Source organism: Epinephelus moara, chromosome 8, assembly GCF_006386435.1.
Source record: "Epinephelus moara isolate mb chromosome 8, YSFRI_EMoa_1.0, whole genome shotgun sequence".
Classification (NCBI taxonomy): domain Eukaryota; kingdom Metazoa; phylum Chordata; class Actinopteri; order Perciformes; family Serranidae; genus Epinephelus; species Epinephelus moara.
The window spans coordinates 41,892,154-41,917,507 of record NC_065513.1 but is presented as its reverse complement, the minus strand read 5'-3'; the positions used below and the strand labels follow the sequence as shown (position 1 = coordinate 41,917,507).

Genomic DNA, 25,354 nt, shown 5'->3' with positions numbered 1-25,354 from the left:
AGTAAGTTTTCCAACTTTTGCCAAGAGGGAACTTTAGATATTGGTCCCTAGATTATGTTCACCCAGTTTCATGCAGATCGCTCAAACTTTTTTAACTACAGTCACAATGCCTTGGATGTATTTTTTGGACTGCGTGCCTGTACCATGGACTTTTACATTGAGTGAGCTGCCCAGTCGTTGTTTTTTATCTTGAAGAGCACCTGATTTTTTAATAGCTAACTACAAAGTTCCTTTACCCAGTGCAGCACTCCATATTTTTTAACTCTCATGATTTTATTTCAGCATTGGAAATTTGTCTGCGACAGTCAAATTGCTTGAGAAATCGTTTGGTATAGGCCCGGAGTTATTTAGTTTTCCAAAAACAGTCACATTTAATGGTAGTGAATATAAAGAATATGAAAACAAGCCATACAAAATCCCATCATGCATATTTCATATGTAATTGTACAATATAATCTCCTCCTCGGGTCGTTAAAATCCCCAAATTTCCATAAACAGTACTGAGAACATGAACTCAGTGCTCTCAGTTGAAGCTACAGGCCTGTAAAGACTCACTTATAGAGCCTATGCCCCCCGAAGGTAAATAAATGTAAAAGAAGCAAACAAATGGAGTCTGAGTCAACAGTCTTTAGATTGATACGCTTCAGACCTGCTTTGCATCTTGATAAGGGCTTTGTTGTTTATCTGAGGTTTTTGTTGTCAGAAGGGCAGATAACAGCGCAGAGGGAGAGACGTCAGATCACACAAAACCTGCAGAAAAAGAGCAGAAAGCAGCTGAACGAGGAGCCGCTTTCGGGGGTCCACGGCTCTTTTAGCTCATTCGTAACAACACTAACAAGCCATGTAAAGAAAACTGTAGGACACGAGCAGAAACGTCCCCCCTAATGTGAGTAAATGCTTTGTGCAACAAAACAAGCAGCAAACAAAGTGAAACGCAGGAGGTGGAGGGTGGGTGGTGCTCGGGGAGGAGGTGTGTACTGTTTGTTCTGTGATCCAGACCCATCAGTCACTGTGTTTCTGCAGTCTGGAGCACATTCCATGAATCCTGCTGGGTTTTGTTCCCCTTAACCTACAACAGCGACGCAGTTTGAGTCCTGCAGAGCTGAGCGAGGCAGCATCGTTCCAACATGACTGTGACTTCACAATCATTGTTCTATACTTCATGGATCTTGTGTTAATTAGGGTTTGGCTTTTGTAAGGTCGATTTCGAAATATTTGGTTTCATAATGCCTACAGTCGATGTTTTATTACTCTACTGTTTGATCACTTTTCCCCTCGGGCAGTCGTCCTCTTGTCAGGGCAGAAGAGCCTCTGTAACAATAAATCTAATTTGAGTTTTATGTTCTCACAGAATTACTTTAAATGAGTTGTAAACATGAGGTTACATAATCTTAAAAAACTCATTCATTAGATAGTTTGGACTTGTCATGCTGCATCTTTAGGACTCATTAGGATAATTATATTAACATTAGCTCAACAATTTAACTCTTGTACAATCTATCAGCAGTCAATTCTGAAAACGTGTCAGTCTGGGTTTGATTGTGTAATAGTTTGACTTATAAAATACAATAATTCTGGACTTTTTGCACAATTATTTGGATTAAGGCCCCAGTTTATCCAAGGGAGTGGGGACTAGGAACAAAAACATTTCTGGACTGCAATAAAATCAAATCAATTGCAGCAATAAAAATACATTTGGAGTAAAATACCCCAAAGTCATAAAGAAAAATAATAATAAAAGCAATAACGTGAAGCAACAAATAGGGTGGGCAGAAATCAACAAAAAAACAACAAACAAAAAACAGATTTTTAAAATACAGTCAGCCCCTCACAGCCACTCTCTCTCTCTGTTTATCAGACCACAAATGAGACAAGAATTAGCTGTTAGCTACCTCACAGTCTCTCCGCCTCGCTTCCCGCCGCTGTAGACTGCTTTCCTAGGAGAGCAAGCAGCAGCTTGGAAGACGGACCTTTGGTTGGCAGCTGTAGTAGCTTGAATTTAGCCAGCACAAACCCTTAATTGGTGGGTGTCACAGTGGGCTGTTGGTGGCCAGCGTTGGGTCTAACCTGTGTAACAGCAGTAACAGAAAGTTTGCTGATCTGGCAGGGAGTCGGGCCATGCAGTCCCCCGGAGCTGGAGTTTGTACTGGCTGGATTCCTCTGACTGGGGTTCGGTCTCTTGAACAGCTGCCCAGGCGGGGTCTCAGCAAACACAACCTTGGGCACTTGTTAATATTACTTGGGGCAAAGACTGGTCTCGGGCTTCCAGGGCTTGGCTGGATGTACATATATTACCACAGAGTGAACACTTAACTGCCAGGCTAAAGGTCAGGGATGTAGGCGTATTTGTTGCCTTGCTGTCCCGGCACTGATCTGACGGCTGTCAGTCAGTAAGCTTGCTCTCTGTGTTCCAGCACTGCTGAACGTTGGTTCTCAGTTTACAGTTTATTTGTAGACATTAAACACGCAAACAACAACCCTTAACAGTCCATCTTCCTCACAGCACTCGGAAACATCTCTCAACAACAGCAGTCTCCCACCTGGTCCTAATCGTCTCTCTTAATTACCTCAGCACGCCCCATTTCAAATTATTACAGCCTCTAGGCTTAGGTAAGCCTTACCCACCTAGCCTGACAGCCATGCAGGACAGCTAATAGTGCCATGTAGGATTACCAACAGGACAGGGTGCCCTGACAGTGGTCTGTAGCGGCGGAGAGTGAGGCGGAGAACACACCGATTTCAGGCTCTTGCTAACGTTAGCTACAAAAATATGAACATAAAACCACAGTCAGTCGTCCTTTTTTGGGTTGCTTTGCAGTGCAGGCAGTTGCTGCTAACGCTGGAATGGCAACTTTATCTGCAGGATTCTCCGCCATTGATTTAGGCTTTCGTTGAAGGGACATGCACTCACATCTGCATTTGTTAAACAGCCAATAGGAACGTCCTCTCTCTGAAATGAACTGTGATTGGCCAAAGTCTCCCGTCACGGCCTAGATCCTCTAAAACCTGAAAACGGAGCCACGCGGAGGTGCAAAAGTCTAGTTTTTTAAGGTCCTTAAAAAGTATTAAAAAGTCTTAAACGCGATTTTATGAAGTATTAAATTTTCTTGGCATTCAAGATTTGACGAAAAGTATCCATGAATGTATAATTTATTTTCCTCCTCGCGACTATTACAACCAACGATGTGTAGGTAGACACACTCGGACTGCCACTCGGGGCCGTGCGCGTACCTGTGCGACATCATGCGACGGCGCACGTCCAGGCGCCAAACAGAGGAGCAAAAGACAATAAAAAATCCTTCTCATCTTATCTGAGTTCTGTTGTATGTTTGTGCTCCATAGATTTAATTGCAAACTACAACTGTTTAGTATGTTAAAGATGCGTTGCTGCTAACGACAGCTTGAAGTGGCGATGAGGTCTTAAGGTTTTTTTGGAAGGTCTTAAAAAAGTTTTAAAAAGGTATTGAAATTAACCTCAGGATTCCTGCATATACCCTGAAAAGGTACAGTAGATGTAGTGGAGTAGTGTCACAACATGGAAATACTTAGGTACAGTTCTAGTACCTTGAATTTGTACCTAAGTACAGTAGTTGAGTACATGTACTTAGTGGGTTTAACCTGGAAGCTCAGACGTCTTTTTACCTGCAGGTCAGTGAATCTGTGCTCAGTGGGAACAGACAGTGAGTCGCAGCAACTGTAGTATTTCGGAGAATCCGTGCAGGATTATGTACGAGACAAGTCGTGGGAAGATTCACAGGAACTGATGACAGAAAAATCAGCTTCATCTGCACACGATAAATTGATAGCGTCTTTTCCCACAGGTTGCCCTGAGTGGCAGCGGAAAAGGAAATGCATGTAATTGTGTGATAGGAGGAGAACACCCAACTGTAAGTGCCGCGCTGCAGATGCGGTTTGGTTTAGAGGACCGAGGCAGATGAGGAGGCTCTCCTCTGTAATTTGCCTCAGTGGAAATGAGCAGAGCCATTTCCTCTGGATCTGGTGGGGGTGGGTATTACCCATAATGGGACACCCTGGGACCGACTGTCTCTTAAACTGGGGCAAACTACGTGGCTCGCTGACCTGATTATGAGTGTGGGCTGTCATTAACCTCACAGTTCAAAATGATGATGATTCATATCCAGCCAGCTCGGAGATATACTCTGGTCTTTTTCTTGTTTCTTGCTATTCTCACTTTTACTTTTTCTTTTTCATCCACTTGTTTCTCTTCGTCTCCCTTTTACTTTTATAATTCTCTACTTTATCATGCCTTTCCTCTGCCTCATGTACTTGTACTTGCTCCTCTTTTTAAATCTTTATCCTTTCTTTCACTTTTCATCTTTACCTCCTTAACAGCCTACTCATGTACCCTTTTCAAATGTTTAAAACGGGTGCTATTAGTGCTTGTCAGCGTTATAGATATGGGTTAGAAGACTACTGCTACACTGACCATTATGTTCAGAACACTCCATAGCAGTGAGGGAAGGTTTCACTTTCACTTTTGTTAGATTTAGGCACCAAAACAGCATGGTCAGCTCCAGAAAAAACATTATGATTTGGCTTAAAAACAGTGCGTTATGTAACATATATCGTGCGACATAACTCACATACTGTACGTCCCTCATACACTGTGTACTTAAAAGAATATTTCACCCCTAAAGTGAGGATTTTTATATCAAGTTGTCACTGCTATTACCTCAAATTTGTAAAGCAAACTTAAAACTTCAAGGACTGCATTTAACAACAGTAAAACTATATCAAAACATCATTTTACAAACAGTCACACAACCGAAGTCTCGTTATCCAGTCGTATGCTCAGTTCTTCCCAAACACATGCATTTTCACTAACACATACCAATATAAAACACTTCCGCCTACGACTAGGGCGCCCTGAGCAGAGTTCAAATGCGCATTCAGATTCAGCTGTGCATGAGTGTATTTGTACCGAACAGTATTTTAGCAAAATTGCATGTGTTTGAGAAGTACAGAGCATAGGACTGGATAAATGAGACTTGAATTACACAGCACAAGTTGTGTCAGAGCTTGTGAAGTGATGTTTTGATATAGTTTTGCTGTTATTAAGTTTGGTCCCTGTTTACTTCAAGTCATTAACAATGTTCACCTTGTTTGGATTCTCCGTTCACTACGGAGACATGCAAGAAAAACAAAAGAAAAAGTTGCATGTTAGCAGTCAGCTCACCAGGAACAAACCATGTGAGTGTACCTACGTCTCAGAGTCCTACAAGTGTGAGCAGCCTTTTGTCCTTCTTGTCCTACTTTTTTTTAAAAACTTGCTCCTTTTTCTCGTCCACGGTTCTCCGTTAACTTTCATTTTCTTCTCTTTTTTCGCCTTCTTCAAAAACACAAATTATTTTCTTATATATTTCTACACATTATAATAACATACCAAGATAATTAGGTGACTATTAATCAGTTAATTAAATGCCAACTGATTGTTGAATAAAAACGAACCTGCACTGACTAAGAACATGTTGTCATTACAGGTCTCTGAAAAATTCCCCGACCTGAAGAAGAGGGGGAAGGCTCCTCACGCTCAGGACTTAGTGAAGGAGACGAGTTTGCAGACAAACACCTCCAACACGTGGAACCGTCCTCGCTGTGGCGTGCCGGATTACCCCGCTCAGAAGGAGGTGCATTATCGGGGGCGACAGAGACGCTTTGTCCTGTATGGAGGACGTTTGGAGAAGACAGACCTCACCTACAGGTACAGATACCTACACACTCAGTTCTGACCCAATATTAGTTTAATTTGCAGAATTCATTTTATTGTTGGTTATTGAAATGGAATGGAAGAACACCACATGATAGGACGGTGATTTATTTATTTCCTGTGTTTACAACCAAGGACGAACGTTTGTTTTCTTTTTAGCAACACCTCCAGAAAATGACCCAACCCGTCCATTAGGAATATTTTACTATGTCCCCCAATTCTTATGCACTCTTCAGGGGGCAAACTGAGGCTACAAACAAATGCAAAAAACTAAAAATACAAATATTTTCATGCAGAGATCAGATTTAAAGATACAAGGCAGTGACCAATCCACATCTGACCAACAGTGTCCAACACAGTGAAGAGCCATTATGTGGAGCAGAAAAAAATTTGTATAAATGGCTGTTATCAGAATCAACACCAGCAAAATCAAGTAAGGGACCTCGAGTGGAGATTTGTTTTTGTCTGTTTTCAAGATCAAAAGTAAAAAATCAAGCTCAACTTTTAAGCCATCAGTGATGAAAAGACCTAAACGTGTTCAGGATAATTTGACATCTACAATTTCATGACAACTTCATCTGCAAAGTTAAAAAAAAAGCGAGTAAATGGACCTTAAAACTCTCACCGCCCTCGTTGTCTTCAGACAAAAAGCTGTAAACAGCCACTGTGCGCCTCCTGCTCAGCAGCAACCAGCAGACAGATACAGTTATACTGTGGTCACACAGTAGGCATGACAACACAACACCGTTATCAGCTGCACTATCGTGGAGTTGCTGTTGAAGTGTTGCTCAAGTGCTTGTTGACCTAGTTAACTTTGTTATGGGCTTGTGTGTGTTTGCTACTTGCAACAAAGGGACTGAACGTTATTTAAAGATTGTATTTGGTCATAAAAGTATCTTTGATGCTCATCAGTGTCTGAGCCCCATTTTAACATCACACCTCATCGCCCCATTGCATCTCCATTTGCAACGCAATCCACATAAAGCTAGCATAGCATCAGCAAAATGTTGAGGCTAGCTAGGCTTTGAGATCGGTGCTGCAGCTGTGGTTTTGGGGAAGCTAACAGAGCAGCTGACGGAGCTGTGGATGTATAAAGAGACCTGGATACAGCCCTGTTCAATGGTGCATGAAGCCAAAAAACTCTTTTCTGCAGCATTAAATTACCTGGATGATCAGCAATGCTCCAGCATCATTGGACCCATACAGCAGGTGCATAAGGGACTACTTCTCCTACAGCTGGCTAGTTCTGGTTTAGCTCTCCGCTAACATGCATGAGCATAAAATGATTTAATTGTGCAGCTCTTCTGGAGTGTTATCAATCGAAGATGCTCAATGCTCAAAGCTCAATTTCTGCAGTATGATATAACCCAGTTCTTCCACACTGTGGCGCCATAGAGCAAGTGCACTTGAGACTTACACCGGCCAACTGCAGCCAAACAATTAACTTCCTGTTTACCACTCTGCTAACTTGAATGGGGATGAAATTATTTAATCGTGCAAGTCATTTCATGGGGGTTGTGACGCTAAAGAAAATGCAATCACTGATTCACAGACGTCTCTTTCTCAGTGTAAGTCTTTGGGAAAAAGTCTTTTGAGTCCCAAGGCATCACTCGACAGACCTGGACAGTGCAGTTTCATTTTAGACTACTATTACTACAGCTTCAAAGCCCGCCGCTGTTCCCGGGTGCTTGGACGGAGCAGCCAACGGAGCAGCCAACGGAGCGGCTGATGAAGCTGCCAAAAGAGCGGCTGTTTAAGGGATTGATGGAACAGCTGATGGAGCTCTGTGGCCAGCTTCCCAGCTTTGGGTGCCTCTGCCTCCTGTCTGAAGTTGAACCCTTTGGCTAAGTGGAGCTCTGTTGATGGCTTCCAGGCTTCGCCGCACTCCTGCCTCTTGGCTTTCTCACTCAGATGTGCTCTCAGACACTGAAATATGGAATTAACGTGAACGTGTTCTCTGTAGTGCTGACGTGATTCAGTTGGTACCCTTAAAAGTACTGAGTTTGGTAGCTAACCTTTGTAAATAAGCAGCTGTTTGCTAGCACATTCACCATCTCAACTTGAAATGTAATACGTCAGTGTCAACTTGTCTCCACTGCCCCCAAGTGGCCAAAGGAGAAATCATTTAGTGCAGATTTAAAGAAAGACTTACACGAGATGGCACGCTACTGAAGTTCATGACATTAAAAGTGATGACTCCATTGCGACACGATCTGCTGGACTTCAGACACATTAAATGACGGACTCAAGTAAAACAATGTAACGTGGGAGGGCTTATATTGTTCTTAGAAAATGAGGTCTTGAAGTTGTGATTCTGACAAACGAGTGCCGGTTTTCTTTCATCTGAGGCCTTGGCACCGTCGAGCGTCTGGCTGCTGCCTCTCTGTCTGTGTCTCCTGGGGTCCCTTTCATTGTAGTCATTCTTTAACACAACAGTATATTAAGACAGACAGAGGGACGGAGAGAAAGAAGGGGGAGCAAGCACCGGCCACAGACTAATAAGATTGTGCTGGATCGGACCAATAAAGCACTCAAAGTGACACCTGACAAAGTGATGTGGTTAACCAGAACCCAGGCAGAAACCGGCAAAGTCAAACTATACTTCTGTATGACCTGACGAAGCCACTGTTGCTTCTGTGTCCTTCTAAACGGCTAAAATATGAGCGTTGAAAGGGTGGAGAGTTGTTTTAACGGTTTAACGGCTGTTAACAAAACTGAAAAGGAGCTCTCTGTGCGACAGAGCTCCATTGTTGTCCATAAAAACTATTAGAATCACTTCAATGAGCCACACTGGGTGACATGTTTCTTCATTCCTACGAACACACACACACACACACACACACACAGTAGCTTATTTCGACTCAATCCCACGTTCACCATCCTCCTGCCATAAATACTCACTAGACCACCAAATGTGAATTAATCCGCCTCTGAAAATAGTCCCCAACAAAAGCACTGTTTCCTCCAGTTTGTTTGATGAAAAACTCAAGTGACCAGCGCGCTAATGTCTTCGTTATCTTTTGATAAAACCCTGGTCTAATTACATATGTACAGGTCAGTGATGTAGGTCTGATGAGTCATATTTAGATAACATTTCCACCTCTAATGAGCAGGGTGTTGTGCTGAGAAAGTGATAAGGTCAAAGACTTCCTGTGTGAACTTTGCACCGCGGAAAGCCCCATGTGGACAAATATTTACACCTTCGCTGGAGTCTTAAATAAATGAACAAGCAATTTATGAACAATGAACAAGTTATTTTCATTCAGTTTTTTGAGTACTGAGGATGGAAGCTGCCAAAAATCAAAAATGAAAAAATGAAGGACACGATAAATGAATTATTACGCCATTAAATGTACCAAAAATAATATTAAAAATAAAAGAAGGCATTAAGTAATAGATAAGATTTGACAAATTGATATTCCTGTTTTTATTTTCTTCTTTTATTTGCCTTTGTATTAATTCCCCTTTTATCAACTTTCCAACTTAGTTTTCCCTTTTATTTATTTGTTTTTCTTAATTTTTTTAAATTTCATCATTCATTTCAGGATTCTTTTTTTAATTTATTTTAGATTTATTTTAACCCTTTTTTTCATTTTTAGATTTATTTATTTACAATTTTCTCTTTTTTCATTTATTTCCCTATTTATTTATTTACTATTATTTATTTTTAGTCATTTTTAAATTGTATTATTTATTTTTGCATTTCTTTTTAAATTCAATTTATTTTAAGTGTATTTATTCATCTTTAGATTTATTTATTCATTCATTTCCCTCCCCAAACTTATTTATTTCCGTATTATTGTTGTAATACATTCTTTTATACAGGTCTATATTAATTTTCCTATTTATATACTTTTCTATGTAATTTTCCTTTTTATTTATTTTTTGTTGAACTATTTATTGTTTCGATGTAATATTTATTTTTCATCATATTTTTTTAACTTTTTAAATGTATTTATTTATTCATTAGTTTACCTTTGTATTTTTTTTTTTATTATTATTTTGGCAGCTTCCATCCACCATATTAAATGACAAAATATTCAGAGGCTTCATGGTTCAGCTCCTCCTCTCCTCCTGCAGTCTATACTTCAGAGACAGTGGGTGAGATGAATACCAGGGGTACTTTTTTTTTTTTTTTTTTTGTCAGTGTGTCTCTAAATTAAAACCACATTTCCCATAAACCCTGCTGCTTCCTGTCCCTCTTGACCGAGCCGTAACCATGACAGGCAGTATAAATTCTTGCAGGTAAGCTTACATACTCTGGACCGGTGCCATAAAATGACGCAGCAGATTCTTCTCAGCAGAGAGGACACTAGACGCTGACAGTGTTTGTCCACAGTCACTCTAATTATAGACCTCAGCTTTATGTGACTGATGCTACAAATACCACACGTAATACCTTTTCCTTTATACCTCTACACCAATTAAAGCTGCAGATGTTGACCCCAGGGAGATCCAGAATTAGCAGCTGGAGCTTAAAGGAATATTCTGACATTTTGGTGAACGCACTTTGTTGCCTTTCTGGTAGTGAGAGAAACATACCAATCTCATCCTACCACTAATTAACATGTTGTGTCTTGTTTGTTGAATTTGTATACGAGCACATGCTGAAACTGTTTTTCTCCGAGCAGTCAGGTTGCCAGGTTTGGTAACATTGTGCCGAAACTAAAACCTGTGCTTACCTGTGGCAATTGGCATCCCAGACTGTAGCTAGAAGCAAACAGTACAGGCTGAACGCGTCCTGACAGCTTCACCCACATCAGAGAGGTTTCAATCTCCTCATCTCACTCTCACATAAAACATACAAGCATGTTGCCAGAATGTTCAACAGTTCCTTTAAATCTTTGGCTCAAATTGATGTTAACAAGTGACACTTTTTATTGGTTTGAAAGAATAGCTCAACAATTTGTGATACGTAGATATTCGCTGGCTAGCTTAGCTTAGCACAAACAGCCAGTGTGGCCTTGTCTGATGGTTACAGAATCCAGCTACTGTCACCTCTAAAGCTCACGAATTAGCAGGCTGTATCTTGTTTAATTAATTTGTACAAAAACCAGAGTGTGGAACAACATGCAAGACTATTTCTTGACAGGGACCAGGAACTCCCCAGCATCAAACAACCTACTGTAAAATAGCAAATTGTTGTTTTTACACTTTGGTTTTTGCAAGAAACGTGGGGGTTTTTCCAGCAGGGAAAGTGGCACGAAAAGCACCTTTTTTTTACTGAGACATCGCTGCATTTTCAGCGGGGATTGTGCCACCAAACACGGGTGTTTTAAGCCAAAACATGATCTTTTCATAACCATAACCAAGTGTTTTTTGTGCCTAAATCTAACCAAATATTAACTACAGTGCTGTTGAAATGTAAAGTTACAGAATAAGGTGCAAATGTAGCGTATCAGTGGTTTGTAGAAACGTACAATACCAACATTTACTCTTGCAATCTGGTTGTAGCATGAGTAGAAGGTGGCATGACAACTTAAGTTGTACTTCAGTAAATGTACTTAGGGTGCTTTCACACCTGCCCTGTTTGGTTCAATCAAACTCAAGATCGTTTGCCCCCTCAGTGTGGTTCATTTGTGCAGGTGTGAACACAGCAATCACACTCAGGTGTGCACTAAAACAACCAGACTGAGACCTTCTTGAAGAGGTGGTCTCAGTCTGGTTACAAAGGAACTCTGGTGCGGTTGGTTTGTGGTGAGAAGGTGTTCCGACCTGGATGTGAAGCAACTGCAGTCACATGACACATTGTTTGGGTTAAACATGAGCATGTTACAGTCCTGGAGGATTATTAATGTGCACCTCCTCCTGTACTGCCTTAATATGCACATTCAGCACATCCAATGCATCAAAACATTGTTTTCTAGTTGGAGCCGCGCCTCGTTTTCAAACTGTATGGTTTGACTAAAATGAACAATGACAGCAATATAGTCCACGATGAGCAGCGCTAAAATCAACCTGCGTAGTTGTCCCTCCATTGTGACATTAGAAAGTGTCACATTTATCTTGCAAGTGTACTCTTCTTCAACGTTTGCTTTACTTCCTGGATTTTTCCCACATGGAAATTCTGACCAATCAAGAGCAGCTTTCTCACACAAGGCATTTGATCTGGTCCTCTTGTAAATGCTGCCGTGAGAACACCAACCAACTCTAGGCAATTATACAACTTTGGAACAAAATTAGTCCCTGATTCAGACCAAAGGAGACCACTCTAGGGCTGAAAGAATCCTTAATTGCATTCAACCACTGCTGCACAGACATGAGAGTTGTCTAATTCTGCTTCTCCAACCTGTTAACATTCTGTGAGTCATTACTCTCATTATACAAAGTCTAATTCCATCTAATTCACAACTGAGTTTGTTGGTTGTTCTCTATTTACTCCAAACTGGATTTATTTTTAGTCCTCTGCAACAGTAACTTTCAGATTTAAGGTGCAAACTGCCAAATGTCCTTAATATTTTATATGATTTATGAAGAATTTGAGTGCTGCTGGTAAGACGAGGAGGTTTCTCTCCAGTTATCACACTGGGTGGTTTTTATCTGAAAGGAAAGGGACGAGACAGTGATGCTGTGTTTTGTTCACAGGCCTGAGGGCGTCAGTAACAGCACACCACCCCGCTGATGAGATGACTGCACATATCAGATTAGAGGGAGGCCTGCGAGGCTGGTGGTCCCCCTCTGCTACTATACTATACATCCTGTGTGTGTGTGTGTTTGACACCTGCATTGATCTCCCCCAGGATCGTCCGGTTTCCCTGGCAGATAAGTGAGGAAAAGGTGCGACGTGTGTTTCGGGAAGCGCTGAAAATCTGGAGTGACGTCACACCGCTCACCTTCACTGAGATCCACAGCGGGAAGGCCGACATCCGCATCGACTTCACCAGGTGAGAGGACTGGAAATAAAAGGAAAAGGAGGCTGAACACATGATGCATGTTTAGATTAAAAGATACAGATAATATTGTAAAGAAAAAAATCTGTAGTTGGACAAAAGACTACTTTGGTCCAGACTGAAATATCTCAACAAATATTGGATGGATTGTCATGAAATGTGTTTCAGACGTTCATGTTCTCCTCAGGATTAATTGTAATAACTTTGATGATCCTCTGACTTTGTATCTAGCGCCACCACCAGGTCAAAGTTTAAAGTTGTCCAAGTACTTTGGCACTTTGGCTACATTAGTGTCACTCTTCAGACTTGGAGATAAACCCCTGGAAGATCACCATAGTAATGAGGATATATCATCTGGGAACCATGAAGGTCTGAACAGTATTAACGCCCTGACACACGATAAGAGAGATCACTCTGATTGGCTGTTCAGGTTTTATTTCCTCGCCCCTGTAGCGAGTGAATCTGCCTGTAGTGAAACCGGAGCTAACCGGTGCTTCCTCCTCAGGCTCCACTTCACTCAGCTGCCCCACAGACCCGCTGCTTCTTCACACTTTAACCTGAATAGCCGCAGCATGACCGTAGGGAAGCTCAGCCAGTTAGCCTCCGCTAGCTTCCCAACTAGCCCCGGCTCTCCGTTTGGATCCAACCGGAGCACTGAGCCCTGGTTTGTTATTCAGGTTAAAGTGGGAAGAAGCAGCGGGTTTATCAGGCAGCTGAGTGAAGTGGAGCCTGCGGAGGAAACACCGGGACCGTCTGGATGTAATAGTCCGTGGAAGTGCTGTGGTGCTCGGCTGCACAGATAGGAAACCCCTCGGCTGACAGGATGTACCACTCTCTCACTCCGCTACTTTGTTTATCTCATGCATTCCTTGGACTTCTAGTTTCCCTTTTTGCATTATTTCCTCTCACGCAGGCGCAGAACGTACGTACCACTTGGCCGTCGGATGTAGTCTTTGTAGTGTGTTCAAATGCAACTGACACAGGGCGACGTGAGGCGACGTAGACGACGCAACAGTTGGCTTTCGTTGCCGCTAGTTCTTTGATGTCGGTTTGGTGTGTCCGCACCTTTACATGGCAAGCTGTCTAATGGGGGTTGACTTATTTTAATTTGGACTAAGGGTCTGTGTCCACAAAGCATTTGTCTTTAGCAGAAAAGTTGTGGCAGGGGGCTGGGGAGCACTTCATTCAGTGCTTTTTTTAAATGACATACTCCATGTTGGTTTGATTCTTTGACAACAATATCTTTACATTAACTTTAGCTAGGTAGCTAACGTAGTGCTACATTAACAGAGGGTTGATGACACAGTTAACAACAAGTTACAACAGTTCAGTGTCCGCTGGCCGATCTGCTCCCACAGATGGGCTCTTCTGTCTTTGTTGTGAGGGTAGCTAAAGGAGCGGGCGGCAGTGACGTCACCGGTGCCTTTCTGAAGAATTTTCAAGTTGAAGCGCTCAGAGTGGCTGCACAAAAAAAGCTGGAGCACAGAAAAAAGACACTGGAGGTGGCGCTCTTTCTCTAGGCAGCCACGTGTGGCCCCATATACTCTCTGCTTATTGCTAACAGTTAAAAAGAAACTCCATGTGGACACGGGCCCTGAAGGGTCAACCAGCAGACCACAGACACCCTGACGTAGATATTGTCACTGCTAATTGTCTAAAAGAAACAAAATCATACTGAGGAAACATAGGGAGTGCTGCACTGGGTTCAGGCTCTGTGTAGTTAGTTGTAAAGAATCAGGTGCTCTTCAAGGACGGGGCACATAAAGATATAAACAACGACTGGGCAGCTCAGTCAGTGTAAAAGTCCATGGTACAGACAGGCAGTCCAAAAATGCATCCGAGGCACTCTGACTGTGGTCAAAAATCCTTTATTAATACGTGGGTAAACGACTAGAGAGTCAACTAGAGAATCAACCCTGATGAAGACTCTCTAGTCCAAACGCGCTGGTTTATCCGTGTATCAATGAAGGATTTTTAACCACAGTCACAGTGTCTTGGATGCCTGTTTGGACTGCCTGCCTCTACCATGGACTTCTGCACTGAGCTGCAACTAACAATCATTTTCATTTTCAGCTGATTTGTCCATTACTTTGTGGATGAATTGATTCATCATTTTGTCTCTGAAAGTTCAGAATAAAGACCAGAACTATCAATAATACGTGACGACTACAAGTTGATTCTATTGTCCAAGTCCAAAACCCAATGGAAAACGTGAAACTAGCAAATGTTTGACATATTTGCCTGAGAAACAACTTAAAGAATCAGTCAGTAATTAAAAATAGTTGCAGATAAATTTGATGAATCAGACAATTAATAAAACCCAGTCTTTTCCAGAAACTATTATCATTTTATATTTTAATTTTGGATTTTTTACAGACTTTTTTAAAGTTCTTGGTTGATGTCAGAGCTCACCAGCCTCCATCTAGTTTCATCACAAAGTCCAATCTACAGTGTGTATATGTGACACCATCTTTAAATTAGTACCACTTCAGTCTTCAAGAACTCGTGTTTTTACTGTATCAGCTTTATTTCAGCTCTCTTTTGGTTTCACATCACATCTTATGGCCGACTTTCTGAACTCTCATCCGTGTTCACTACGAGAGACACGAGCACCTCAGTGAACACAGAGTCAAACATTTTAAATCTGTTCATGAGTTCAGGACAGACACATCAGATTCTGACGAAGACCTTTGTGACACAGAGTTTCAGAGCGCCACAAAGATAAAAACAACAGATTGAGAGAGAGCAAAGAGTAAACACAGATTCCAAACTCCTGAGATACAAAAAGTTTTATGGGGGATCTGTGATGTTTTTAAAATGACTTCATTTTGGGGGGTTTTATTTGAATGTTTTGTTTCTTCCTGCATTGATTTCTTTTCTTTTGTCTTTTGAAGATGATGATTCAAGCTTTAATGTTCGTCACACTCGGTCGGTTTGACTTACATGATTATATAATACAAAATTAATTTAATTTAATGACAATAAGGATTCATACATCTCATTACTGTTGTGAACTTTTACATTTAACTCTGATTTAGCCCACACACACACACACACACAACTGTATGTCATTATCAGGAGGAAAGAAATCAGAAATATGTGTGAGGGAAAAAAAGAATTAATGAACGATTAGTATAAAGTACGCAAAGACCCAAGGAGGGGGAATAAAATGAGCTTGGCAAAGAAACATATGAGAGTGAGGTTATTTATATTTTAATTTATCCAATCAGCTGATTATGTTTAAGGAAGAATTATAAAGTTTTCTTTATTTTCTCCAGCTGATTGTAGGTCAAAGGAAATGTATAAAGTGAGTGTAAAGATTTCTTTTTACATTTGTCTTTAGTTATTTAACCAGCTGCATTATGTATTGATATATTGGGCTTTATTGAAGGAGTGACACTTTAAAAATTAGTCAGATCAGTCAAATTATTTGATTTTTTTTTTAGCATAAATGAAAGAAATTCTCAGATTCCAGCTTCTAAAATATGAATATTTGCTGGTTTTATTCACCTTCTGTGATAACAAACTGAACGTCTTTGGGTCTGGACTGTTGGTCGCACAAAACGAGCAATTTCAGTTTGTCAACTTGGGTAAATTGTGATGGGCAATACTCCATTGTTTTATAATCTGTAAAGCTGAAAGAAGATGTTTTTAAGTTCATCATGCTTTAAACCTTCAGAGTTCATCAGTGTTTGATTTACGGACCTGCAGGTACTGGCACGGAGACAACCTCCCCTTCGATGGCCCGGGTGGGATTCTCGCTCACGCCTTCTTCCCCAAAACGCACCGACAGGGTGACATTCACTTTGACTACGACGAGTCATGGACCCTCGGAAACCACATGGGTGAGTGTTTGTCTGAGAGAGGAAGAAAACAGTTGTGTACAGTTCAACTCACACACACTATCTTTCTTTTCTTTTTATTGCCTTTAGTACAATACAATACAGAGGTTCATACATTATAACAATGTGTTTACTGTATGTTAAGAGTCACTGTCTCTCTGAATCTGCACGCAGTAAAAAATCACTACATCTGTAAAGCTTTAAACTTTAACTCTGACCTACTGTGCAGATAAGGACAAGGTCCAAAACTGCCTTTAAAGGGTAAGATCACTATTTTTCAACCTGGTCTCTATTTTGCCATGTTTTTGTGCCGAGGTAATGTGAACAAAAAATTCTGAAACTGGTCCCGTACTGACAGGCTGCAATTTAGCTACTCAGAGCGTGTTCACACTGTCAGCATACGTCCATTAAAAGTGCTTTTTTCTGCAACTGACAGGCTCAAATTGTTATTACAAGTGTCTGACAACATTATGGAGAGGATCCCTACAGAGATAGACCTTTTTGTTAAAGAGTAAGATAATTTTTGTTCAATCAGAAACAGCCCTGAAATGGCCATCGCCAAACTCCATTTAAATAAATTGTAATTTTATCACTGTAAAACACACTTCATTCAAAGAAGATGGAAACAAAATTAAACTAACAAAAATCGTTGATTGTCTTTTCACTGCCCCAACAATCATCAACTCAGGTTTGGTTACAATTGACCCTTAATTCACACAGTTAGATGTAAAAATATGCTGCCTCCACACACGCTAAAATTACTGTTTATTTAAATGGAGTCAGGTGAGTTTGGCGATGGTGATTTCAGAGCTGTTTCTGGTTAAACAAAAGGATCTTAAAAAATGGTCTATCTCTGTCGGGATCCTTTCATAATGTTGTCAGACACTTAGAATAATAATCTTTAAGTTTAATAAAATAAAAAACTTTACGTGGCTGTACATTAATGGTGCAACACGAGTGGTTATATTGCAGCCTGTATGAAAAAATAGGGTCCAGGTTGAAAAATACTGAACCTACCCTTTAAATTACTCATATGATTTTATTTATCTTTTTTTAATATTATGTAAATTATCTGGTTTTACTGTATAGATTTTATTTCTTTGCCTCATGTCCTTTGTTACAGCACTGTGTAACTATATTAAGAAAAGTGCCAGTGAAGTTATTATTATTATTATTATTATTATTGTTATTATTACACACACACAAAAAACAGCTGCAAAAATTGTATTTTCCTCTACAATGGACCAATCATGAAAATAGATTAAATTCCATGACCAAAGAGAAAAAAATTAAATAAAGTAAAATTAAATAAAAAGACAATTTTAACAGGAAGACAGGGTGCGGTATTAAATCACCACTGTTGGAGCCATAATATAGTTTTTGTTTATTTTATTGTAATCTAAACAAGGTAAATGTAAATATACACATTCAGTTATTTAACTGAACACAGGGTGGAACATTCACGTGTGAAGTGCACATAGATAAGCTGCAGGTAATGGGAATCAGGTGTGTAGAACGGGAAGCAAACAGTTTTTGACCGTGTTATGGGAGCATGTCGAAAAGCAGGAAGTATTGGCATGCAGAACTGAATTTGCTGAATGGAATAATGATTACATATGGACAATGCTGTCGTCCTAGTTGTGTTCTGGTGAGCATGTGGATATTGTATTGAGAATAAATGGATCGCCAAATCCAGATAGGATAGAAATAGATATGTTTCTTAAAGTCCCCAAAAAGAATTCAAATAAACCAATAAGATAACCAGTCTTCAGCTGTTTTCAGCCATTATGCACAAAAGTCTGATAGCAATCATTTCTCCTTTCACCCAATCCATGCAGTAAAGAAGTGGGAAATAAATTAAATAACACTAATGATAGAAAGTAATAGTGCAGGAAAACCAGTAACCACTTTGTCCAATTCTACAAGAAGAATTTTAGAGGATATTTGTCTTGGGCTTTAGGATCAGTTGGTGTATTACTTACAGTAAATATATTGAACTAAAACAATCAACAATCTTTAAATGCAGTATTTTCTTGTTACATCTGGGATGCAAAAATCATCTCACTGGTTGAGTTCAGGTGAGAAAAGTCAAATGTATCAGGCTCATCTGTAACACGAGGCTTCAGCAGGACATGAACAGATTATGAGTCAGCAGGCAGGGGAAGCACTTTTCATGACTCTTTGTTGGCATCGTCTCATCTCAGGTAGCAAAATCCCCGCCGTCTGCCACAAGCAGATCAAAACAAACTATCTTCACCATGACACTGTTTGAACCAGGTGTGTTCTTTGCAGCCTCTGAGCCTTCTCTCTACCTGCCCTCTGCAGGCACAGACCTTCTCCAGGTTGCTGCCCATGAGTTCGGGCACGTCCTGGGCCTGCAGCACTCACGCGAGCCGGGTGCCATCATGTCCGCATACTATTCCTTCTCCTACCCGCTGAGGCTGAGCGAGGATGACAAGCGAGGCATCCAGTATCTGTATGGAGCTCATCCGCAAGTCCTGCCCTCACCGCCGCCCCCGCCTCCGCCTCCAGCCAACCCAGAGACCAACGAGATCATCACTAATGTGAGTGGAGCTGATGCAACAGTTATGAACCGAGCGTGGAGTTACACGCTCAAAAAAAATAACTGGTTATGTCAAAGAGAAAAGAAGGCACAGATTTTTCTTATTGTCAACAAATCCCAGTACTTTCTGACTTCCTGTCTGCGGCTCCAAGCCCATTGGTTCCTACTGAAGACATGAATCTTAAAAAACACCTTAAAAAATTATAGTTTGATTTTTTTTTTAAAGTCTCAGTAATTTCCTAAACAGCTGGTAACTGTAGTTTTATCAAACAAACAGGAAGAAATGGTGCATTTGTCTGGGACTATTTTCAGTCGCGGATTAATACTCAATAACTTTTCAGGTTGAACATCACCTAAATTAAGACCTCCAGTATGTTATTTTCATGGCCTTGGAAAGTTAACACAATGAGCTACTCTCTCTCAAAGCAGGAAACCAGAGAAGGAAGTCTCAAGCCCCTTTTACACTGCCAGATTTTCGGCGAATGTTTGGCCGTTTTGCCGGCAAGCTGCGAGCGTTTAGACACACAGAGCCAGATTGGCGAGTTGATCTGAGGTGCCCAATTTTCCGCCTCGTAGGGTAGACATATTGGCTGAACCCCTTTAGTTTAAACAGACCGAGGCGCCCTTCCGCCACGGGAGGGGCTGTTGAAGACTTGTGGGAGGAGCTGTTGATGACGCTGCACGTGCAACCCACTGGCGGTGGATAAACAGCAAACAGCTGATAGCAGGAATTAGCGAGCAGCTAGTAGCAAGAGGGAAACACAAACCTGACAGACACTGTAAAGACTGATTGGGCTTTCCTGCAAATTTGCACAATTCTTGTTTAAAAAGGGCTTCAAACGTGAAATGTCATAGGGCAGGCATGTCCAAAGTCCACACCTGGGGCCAATCGTAACCTGCAGAATGATTTTAAACGGCCCGTGGCTTGTCTTTTAAGATATTATGTGTGGCCACTGCAAAGAAGTGTTAAGTCGACAGTGAGGGCCGCTGCTTTTATAAACGGTGCCAAGTAGAATACTTTTTCCCGTTTGATGTGAGGAGCAGTTGGCCCAAAGGTATTTTCACATTATCTAATCTGGCCCCAAATCAGAAAAGTTTAGAAACCCCTGTCATAGCGTGTAAAGTCTGGAGCTGCTCTTTAGATGGGAGCTTGATTTTGTGGACCCACCGATGGTTTGATTTGATACCCAAATGAGCTTTATTCTATTGTAGTGTTCTCAGTTGTGAAACAGTTGGAGCACCTCCACACTTTATACCCTATGACATCACAGATTTGAGCTTTAGCGCTCTAGCTTTTGGATCTGAGAGAGTTGTCCATGTTTATTGATATTTTTCTGTCTTAGACCATAGGTGTAACATGTATGAATTTAAGAATAGGTGAAGTCCCCCTTTAAGTTTGTGTTTTAAAAGTGGTGCATCTTGTATATTTATTTCTGTGTGGCTAAATTTGCGTCACATATGGCAAAAAAAACTGGAGTCCAGGTAGTTTCTAACAAACAAACAAACAGGAGGAAACAGTGCATTTGTTGGGGACTTTTTTCAGCTGCAGATTAATCCACACTAAGGTCAAACCCGAACAACAGCATTAGCTCGATTCAGGATATTTTGTATGTTTTCTTTCTCTCTATTGAGCAGCTTTTATCAATTAAACTCTTTTCTTTCTTTTATTGATAGAGCTCACTTGTTCATACTTTTGCTCTTACAGTACAAACCACAAAAGATTCTTAGAACATTACTGAACACACTTTAAGAAATCCCAAAGGACAAATAAGTGCCTTGCTCCTCTGAGTGTGGCACTGACTCCACATAAAACAATCAAAAACAAGCATTGAGGCCATTACGCACCAAGTCTGTGTTTTTCTTCCAGAATTGCCACATGGTTAGAAATAAATCCGACCTCACGTTGTGTCCATCACGTTTGCACACTGACTCTGAAGAAAATGTGGCAGCGGGCTACATCCTCAACAAGAGAGACGACCAGGGAGCACAGTGTCATTTCCTCACCCACTAACAGGTCAGACAGTAACAGTCAGGTGGTGGATGATGACGAGAGGGAGGGTGGAATAGAGGACGAAGACATAACACAGACAGAGAAAGAGAAAGTGACAGTGTGGAGACAGAGACGGGGGACAGGTCAGCACCTTCAGGTGACCACAATGCCAAATGAGATGCAGGCAGAGAGTGGCGACAGCCAGGGAGGTAACTCCAGTGGAGAGAAGCAAGGGAGCAAATGTGTCTTTACATTTTGTCGCGTATTGTGGATGTTTGCAAAGAATAGAAGAATAAAATGAATTGGACTCAGTGTGCAAGGTTTTTGTGCGTAACCATTTTTATCACATGATGGATTAAAAAAACGGACACAAAAAAAAAAAACACTCCGGTGCACGCTGGAGATGACCATGTTGGCTTCATCACACCGTGACCTCCAGCATGCACTGGGGTGGTGTGCAGCAGAGTGTAAAGCGGTCAGGATGAGAGTCAGCACCTCCTGCCTGTCCTCTGCCAATAAACGGTGGATTGCTCCCTCCAGGTTGGGAGAGAGTTACTGCACCAAGCAAAGCAGTTCAAGTATCTCTGGGTCTTGTTCACTAGTGAGGGTAAAATGGAGCAGGAGATGGAACGGTGGTTTGGTGTGGCGTCTGCAGTGATGTAGGCACTGCAGACCCCTGATTTACTGGTCTATCTTTGTTCAGGCCCTCACCTATGGTTATGAGCTCTGTGTAGTGACAGAAAGAATGAGATCGCAGATACAAGAAGACAAAATGAGTTTCCTCTGTGGGGTGACTGGGCTCAGCCTTAGAGATAGGGTGAGGAGCTCAGACATCCAGAGAGAGCTTGGAGCTCCTTTGCATCAGAAGGGACCGGTTGAGGTGGTTCGGGCATCTGATATGGCCGCCTCTTGTTGGAGGTGTTCCAGGCACGTCCCACTGGTAGGAGGCCCCGGGGCAGACCCAGAACACACTGGAGGGATTATATATCTCATCTGGCCTGGGAACGCCTTGGGGTCCCCCAGGAGGAGCTGGAAAGCGTTGCTGGGGAGAGGGACGTCTGGGGTGCTTTGCTCAGCCTTCTACCCCCTCGACCCAGCCTCGGATAAATGGATCGAATGGATGGATGGACACAAAAGAGCAGACTAGGTGTGAAAAGGCCTTCAGGTTGTTTCTTAATACATGCTGACTCCCCAACTCTGTGGTTCTCAGCAACAAATCTATTGGTTCCTACTGAAGACATAAAAAATGTCTCAAATGTTACACAAACACGAGGACATTTGTTGCATTGTTGGGGACTATTTTCAGTGGCGGATTAATCCACATTTGGTGCTCTAGTGAGTATTTGCAGCAGCAGAACGGGGTGTGTGGGATTAAGTAAACATAAACTACAGTGTGCGTGCATGGTAATGAGGGATCATGTCATCCACAGTGTGTCTCATTGATGTGTTTTTAATTGTTTTTGGAAAACAATGGAGCACAAGAGGAAGAGGACATCCACAGGGAATACTGTTCAAGTTTACGGGATTTGTTGACAAGAAGAAAAATATGAAATACCATCAGCCTTACCCCTTAAACGTTAGTGGTTTCTGTGGTTACAACAAACTCAAATAGAGTGAATATCTCTGCACCACATCACACAAGAGTGTATTTCTGAACCTCAGATGATAAATGAGGGTCAGAGTCATTTTTTAGTCTCGAGCACTTGGAAAAGGTTCCTTAAATTAAATAAATAAATTTCTCTTGTAAAAGTTGTAACTGAGAGCTGTTTCACTGGACCTCTACTTTATTTTGGGATCAGACAATAAAACGGTTTCTTAACACTTCATCCCACTGCAATAAAAACCCTTCTTGTTAGAAACTTTACGCTCTGTCTCACTTCCAGCCCGACGCCTGCCAGACGGACTTTGATGCCGTGTCTATGATCCGAGGGGAGCTGTTCTTCTTTAAGTCGGGCTACGTATGGCGGATCAGGGACGGGCATCTGGAGAGCGGTTACCCAGCGCTGGCGTCCCGTCACTGGAGGGGGATTCCCGACAACATCGACGCCGCCTTTGAAGACAAGTCAGGGAATATTTGGTTCTTTCAAGGTGGGCAGCGAGGAACGTTTGAGCAGTGCTATTATGTGGTTTATGGTTTCAGGATCATCTGCAGATGTAAAGTATTACCATGCTCTCCTAGGCAAGTTTAAACAGGTGTAAAATGTTAATTAACACAGAGCTGTAAAACTATTGCCATTAAGTCTTTCTGTAGGTGTCTCTGTTAGATGTGGTGAAGGTAGTATGTGCAATAGTTCTGTTTCAGCCAGATGTGAGTTGCATATTTCTGTCCTTACTGTGGGGGGAAAAGCTTTTTGTAATTGTTTCGAGTCAGTTTAATATTTTTTTTACCTCACCAGGTACATTCTCTTGATGTGATAAACCATTAGCATTACCTTTAGCTGAGGCTCTTAGCTCTCTCAGAAACATCAGGAAACACAGATGGCTGTCTTGCTTCAAACTGCGACTCTTGGTTGGGTTTCATCTCCACTGAGCCTCGCCTTAGCTCCAAGTGATCATTCTGAAAGAAGACATAAGAGAAAACAAGTTGGATGGCATTTTTTAATTGTAATCATGAGGAAATTGCTGATAGGGCCCCAACTTACTCCCAGTGCAAAGTGGCGCACACTGCAGTGCAACTGACACTGCCAGTGCCCACGCAGTGTATGTACTTACGCCCATCTGTGCACCCAGTAAGCCGCTGCTGACAACACAAAATCCAACCAATAAGCCAGAACACAACTGAAGTCAATAAGGTGTTTTACTAACAAAAAATTCTGTGAAAATACTCAAACAATTTTCTCTCATGCACTGTGGTGCAGTGGTTAGCCTTGTTGCCTCACAGCAAGAGGGTTCGAACCAAGGGTGGGGGGTTTGAACATGTAACGGAGCTAACCCAAGCGGGGAAGTGAGCAAGGCATAAACACACAGTAATCAATCAACATTCATATATCATTTTAACATAACATGTTTGTATAATGCTTTATATAAATGATTTTACTTTTACACATTTTACTCCCTTTTCCCCTGAGTTTTAATCATAACCATGGCTCATAGTTTATTATGGCTCCAACAATGGGCGTGAAGGTCTTAAAATGAGATGTGGTCAGGCGCATTGTAGGCGTATTGCTATTTTAGGCAGCAGGAAGTGATTGCACCATTGACCAACAAAGACCTGGGTATTTAAAGGGCACATTATCCAGATAGTACGATGTGCCTGCACCGGCAGGTTAACAACACATGTACAGTGAATGGACTGCACCTGTATAGTGCTGTTCTAGTCCGACCACTAAAAGCGCTTTTACACTACATGTCACATTCACATACTCACACACTTGTGGCTGAGGTTACCATACAAGGTGCCACCTGCTACTTGGTAACCATTCACACACACTCACACACCGTGCCATCGGGAGCAATTTTGAGGTTCTTCGACATGCAGAATGAAGCCAGGGATCAAACCGCTGATCTTCCAGTCAGTGGATGACCCGTTCTATCTCTGAGCCACAGCCGCCCACAAAACATTAGGTTGTCTGCAAGTGATTTAGCACCAGGTTCTCCGTAAACATGTGGTGCGAGATAGAAGAGGGGCGACCATCGTCCAGCCTCACTGCAGCCCTTTCACGAACGGCTCTACTCACCGACTGAGGCCGGTTATCTGGGGCCAACTGAAGATCTGTGACGCTATGGTATCGTTACGTCAAGGCGGGATTCTGACTTAGAGACATTCAGTCATAATCACACAGATGGCAGCTTCGCACCATTGGCTCCTCAGCCAAGCACATACACCAGATGTCTGAACCTGTGGTTCCTCTCATACTGAGATTAGTATTGCAACAACACATCATCAGCAGGGTAAAACTAACCTGTCTCACGAAGGTCTAACACAGTACACTCTGCTTGTTTCCTGAGGGAAGTTTTCTGGGGAAGAGTCTAGACTTTCTGACTGAGAGCATGACTGAATGGATCTTAAAATGAAATTTACCAAGAGTTGCATGTCATCCATTCTTGACCATCTCTCTCTGGGCAGGTGAGAACTACTGGGTGTTCGATGCTGAGATGCAGATCAGAGGGCCAGAGTCCATCAGGCGTTTGGGTCTGTCTGTGTCCGGGATCCAGGCGGCGCTGCGCTGGGGCCACGACTCCAACTACAACACCTACTTCTTCAAGTCAGGCAGCTACTGGAGGTTCAGCCCCCGCGAGAACCGCGTCGAGTCCGTCTACCCACGCAGCATGCAGGACTGGAGCGGCATCCCTGATGACGTGGACGCCACTTTCAGGGACATCTACGGTACGGTCCAAAGA

General features: G+C 41.9%; 1 protein-coding gene across 1 annotated transcript in view; it reads left to right on the top strand.

Moving 5' to 3' along the window:
- Window positions 1–25,354, top strand: part of mmp11a (matrix metallopeptidase 11a) — a 48,640-nt gene that overhangs the window by 16,401 nt on the left and 6,885 nt on the right. The window contains exons 2-7 of the mRNA XM_050050221.1: window positions 5,502–5,722; window positions 12,469–12,612; window positions 16,330–16,463; window positions 18,786–19,024; window positions 22,897–23,101; window positions 25,080–25,340. Of these exons, the coding sequence (XP_049906178.1) occupies window positions 5,502–5,722; window positions 12,469–12,612; window positions 16,330–16,463; window positions 18,786–19,024; window positions 22,897–23,101; window positions 25,080–25,340 (1,204 nt within the window). The remainder of the gene's footprint in view (window positions 1–5,501; window positions 5,723–12,468; window positions 12,613–16,329; window positions 16,464–18,785; window positions 19,025–22,896; window positions 23,102–25,079; window positions 25,341–25,354) is intronic.